This window comes from Seriola lalandi, unplaced genomic scaffold (assembly GCF_002814215.2).
Source record: "Seriola lalandi dorsalis isolate HSWRI2012SDOR001 ecotype SW California unplaced genomic scaffold, Sedor1 jcf7180002054952, whole genome shotgun sequence".
Lineage (NCBI taxonomy): Eukaryota > Metazoa > Chordata > Actinopteri > Carangiformes > Carangidae > Seriola > Seriola lalandi.
In genome coordinates this window covers 104,683-108,988 of record NW_019525503.1, presented here as the reverse complement: position 1 = coordinate 108,988, position 4,306 = coordinate 104,683, and the positions used below count along the sequence as shown (strand labels likewise).

The 4,306-nt window shown below is 38.7% G+C and overlaps 1 protein-coding gene across 1 annotated transcript in view; it reads right to left on the bottom strand.

Moving 5' to 3' along the window:
* Nucleotides 1-2,645: 2,645 nt before the first annotated feature.
* The window catches only part of LOC111645466 (high-affinity choline transporter 1-like), a 5,529-nt gene continuing 3,868 nt past the window's right edge, over nt 2,646-4,306 (bottom strand). The window contains exons 3-4 of the mRNA XM_023394685.2: nt 3,602-3,757; nt 2,646-3,235 (exon numbers count right to left, since the gene is read on the bottom strand). Of these exons, the coding sequence (XP_023250453.1) occupies nt 3,024-3,235; nt 3,602-3,757 (368 nt within the window). The 3' untranslated portion in view covers nt 2,646-3,023. The remainder of the gene's footprint in view (nt 3,236-3,601; nt 3,758-4,306) is intronic.

Below are 4,306 nucleotides of genomic sequence, written 5' to 3'. Positions count from 1 at the left end.
TCCTGGTTGAACTTTTGAATGTTCCTGCTGCTTGGTGCGTGTACTTCGCTCTTCATGTTCCAATATGTACAAAGGACGTTACTTTCAGTTTCATTCATATTGTAGAGAGTGTAATCCTGACACTGAACTCAGTCACTGCAGGTGTCCCTCAGAAAGCCTTTTGAAGCTCTCACGACTGGCCAAAATAACCTCACACTGATGGTTTCAAACACAAATTTGTCCCCACAACCACAGAAAGACATGTGTACACACATATACATGCCCTTAAAGATGTTCGTCTGTAATAAAGCTATACCACTATATCCCCATACAGACAAAAGCTTCTAAGAGACTTTTATTTTGAAGGGTAATCAAAATCGTGAAGATGGTGTTTGTGTGTGTCTGTCAATATGCGTGTGTGTATTGTTGTGTGTCTATATGGTGCTGATGGTGTTTGTGCGTCTTTCAATGTATGTGTGTGCGTGGTGTTTGGAACTGTGTAATCTTAACCTTCAAACAGCCCTTTGAAATTGTCAGGACCTCACAATAATGTTTTTTAACCAAAATTGTCCTCACAATTATAGAAAGACATGTACACAAACGCAAAGAAACACACATCAACGCACACACACAAGTACACGCAAATACACCGTGTTGATTTACCTTAAAGTTCCTCTCATACCTGAGTTAAAGGCTAAGAATTAATTAGTCTAATTAGGCAATCAGAATCAGCCTTGCCCATTTCTGCCTAGTAACACCTCCTGAGTAGCACCTGCTGAGACACTGGTTGCCACTGGCGACTGTGGCCACCAGGGGGAGGAGGGAAACACGCACACACAATCCCCTCTGTCTTCTTAGGCAGACAACAGCTTTTAAGATGAAACTTCATCAAAAATGGGATATCGGAGGGAAAACTACGAGTCCTATTGAAAAGATCACCTCACCACAATGCTAAAATTGTTGAAAAAGTAGCTCATATTAATTGAAGTACAGTGCTTCGAAACATTAGATGCCAAAATTATGATTTTTTTATAAGGTGAATATCCAAAGGTGGAGATGGTTTGTGTGTCTGTCAATATATGTGTACATACATGTGTACAAAAATGCATTCTTAACAAAATTGTCCTCACAATCATAGAAAGGCATGAACACACACACATACACAGTGCTGATTTGCCTCATAGATGCTCTTGAGAGTAATAACGGTAAGAGTTAATGAGTCTAATTAGCCAATGAGAATCAGCTTTGTCCATTTCTCCCTGGATACTGCGTTAGTATTGTGTGTGTGTGTGTGTGTGGCTATGTTTTTAAACATCACAGAGGTCAAAGAGTTTCTTAACGAGCTGTTTTGAACAGCTGTGTCTAGCTGGAAGACACAGAGCTGACACAGCTGAGTGAGATTTTGACTCGGCAAGACTCTCAAACAAATGGTATTTTTGAAAAGAACGGTAACTCCTATGAAAATCATGAGCGGACCATGAGTGTCACAAGATCTTTGTGCACAAATAATGTGGCTTTGGCGTCTCTAGAGCCAAAAATGTGGAAACAGGAGCAAGTTACAAAAATGGGTCATTCCTTCTTTTCTCTGGAAATCAGCTCCTGAATTTGTATTGCAGTCAATGGGAGAGGTGGAGGGTAGTCCCATCACTTTGAGGCTTATGTTCAAATTCTGTAAGTCTCTTTGCTAAGGTAGACACTTTCTATGAAACGGCACAAATTTGTCTACTACCGAGGAAGTCACGATGTGTGAAGACTGAAATATGTGGCCGTGAGGGCGAGTTAAACAGAATTTATTCAGAGGAGTTCTAGAGCTTCTCCCACTCTAGCGATGATGTCATCCACTCTAGCGATGATGTCATCCACTCTAGCTCTGAACATTCTGTGCAATACACACCCATTATAAAGTCTGAAACGGTCTAAAAATGACACAAACCGTAAACTGCGATTTTGTGTAAACCGTAATAGTTGTCAAAATACTGATTTAATCAAAAAGAGTCTCAAGCACTGTGACCCGTTTAACATTTCAAGCATTTTTCTATGTAGAAGTTTGATGCAACAGTAGAGTTCGAAAGAGGGCTGGGTTTGGTTGTTCTGAAGACGTCTCCCCATTCATTCTCTATGGGAATTCTTTCACTTTTTATTGCCATTCACTTCGTCATGATTACTAGAATTAATAAGAAAAGTCATAGCACACCATTCCTGATTGAGCCGCGCGCACTGATATATATATTGTCTGGATTTTTTCAAAGCTGGGGAAATACTTACAGGCCGAAATTTGGATACGGGAGATGAATAAGACAAACTTCCTGCTGAAAATGCGTGTGAATGCTGAGAGCTGAATGATATTGCCATAGCAATGCTGTAGAAGCTGAAGCAACTGCTAAAGCAATGCTGAAGTAGCTGAAGCAATGCTGAAGTAGCTGATGCAATGGCTGAAGATTAAAAGCAGAACTTGTAAGCTGGAGTTTGAATGTCCTGAAATGGTTGAAAAATTATCCATTTGCTGAAAAAGCTGAGAACTGCAAACATGTTGTTGAAACAGCTGGAAACCAAATTATTTACTGTCAAAGGTGGAAGAAGGGATAAAATGTCTTAAAATGTGAAGAAGTAATCATTTCTACTAGTAACAAAAAGATGAACTTCATCCTAAAAACTTTCATTTAAGACATCAATATACTGAATATTTGGTTATTAGCTATAAGTCTTGTGAACAGACAAAAAAGGGTCACTTCTGCTTTTGTCCTGAATTTCTATTGAAGTCAGTAGGGGAGGTGGAGGGTACTCCCATCACTTTGAGGCTTATGTTCAAATTCTGTAAGTCTCTGTGCTAAGGTAGACACTTTCTTTTTTTCAGAAAAAAATTAAGTAATACCATTTATAAATAACATGACTGCTGTGCCTGAATTGAATAACAGCTAGTTTTCTTTTCTAATGATCACTGTGTTATTGTTATTGAACAGAGATTGTCCCAAAGAGAATATTTCATTTGAAGGGAATGAATACTCAACACTTTAAAACTGATAAATCAAAAGCTTCCTCCTGTCTTAAAACTGCAGATATGAAACTATATCATTACTGAAAGTAAAAATAATAATTACTGAACTCACCAGGGTGATGAATATTAGGACGAGCTGTATGATGTCAGTGTAGGCCACAGAGTAGAGTCCGCCCAGCAGCGTGTAGACAATGATGACGATGACAGAGATCCAGATGCTCACAGTGTAGGACAAATCCAAAATCACACTTGTGGTGCCACCTGTTACCAACACAGGGGACGATTTTATTGTTTGTTTTGTCATTTTATTGACTTACATTAAATTCCTGACTAAGCACTACATATAATTAATACCAACGCTCCCAAAAACCTTCAGCTGCTCTCATTCAAAACTTTACCAAAAGCAAAGATTTACCCTAAAATTTGATGGTTTAGTCCCAGAATGAATCCCCATAATGTGACAGTGTTTACATGTTTTTTTTTTTAATTCAAACTAGTAAAATGCTTTTCATTATTGAAAGGTTCTTGTAAACCCTGGTTTCTGACTCAGTTCAGGTGGACTTGACGACAACAGTGTAACAATAGAAACCAGAGGGTAGACGTGGGTAAAGTGCAAACATACTGTACCTAAACCAATCAGTGTTGCTGCCAACCACAACAAATCATTCAGCAGTGCACACAGTGACTGAAGGGCCAACACTGCTTTCCCATACTTGACATTGAAAGGGTCCAACATGGTGACATACTTGTTGTCTCTCATGGGCTTGGCGAACACAAGGCCACCTTCAAAATAAAAGACAGATTGTTATGCTGTTGGCAGGATGCAGACGCACGTTCAAGAGAAAACAGTAAAGCGTCATCATTTCAATAATTAACATAAATAAGAAAGACCCCGTGTCTCTCTGCTACTGACATACAATCTGTATGTGATACCAACATCTCATCATGTTTTATTGTCATCAAGCGTCAAGGGAAGCTATGCGTGATGTAACAGCCAGCGGATGCATTACTAAATGTCTTGACTACCTGTCCTAACTACACACTGGTGTTTCTTAAGTGCTTTTCTAGCTCCTGTGAAAGTTTTAATAAATGCAAAAAACTACTACAATACAAAATAGTTTAAAAACCATAATACAACCAGTGATAATTGACTTTATTCCAACTGCAATCTGTTCTGTGTGCATTTCCTTATGAAATAAATCTCCTTTAAAAGGTCCCATATTATAGTTTTGATATCCATAACTAGATATATTTGTGGTTTTAAGAACCAAAAACCATCTCAGTGTAGTTTCACATCTCCTCTCTCAGGCTTCTCTCTGCAGCTCTAGTAAC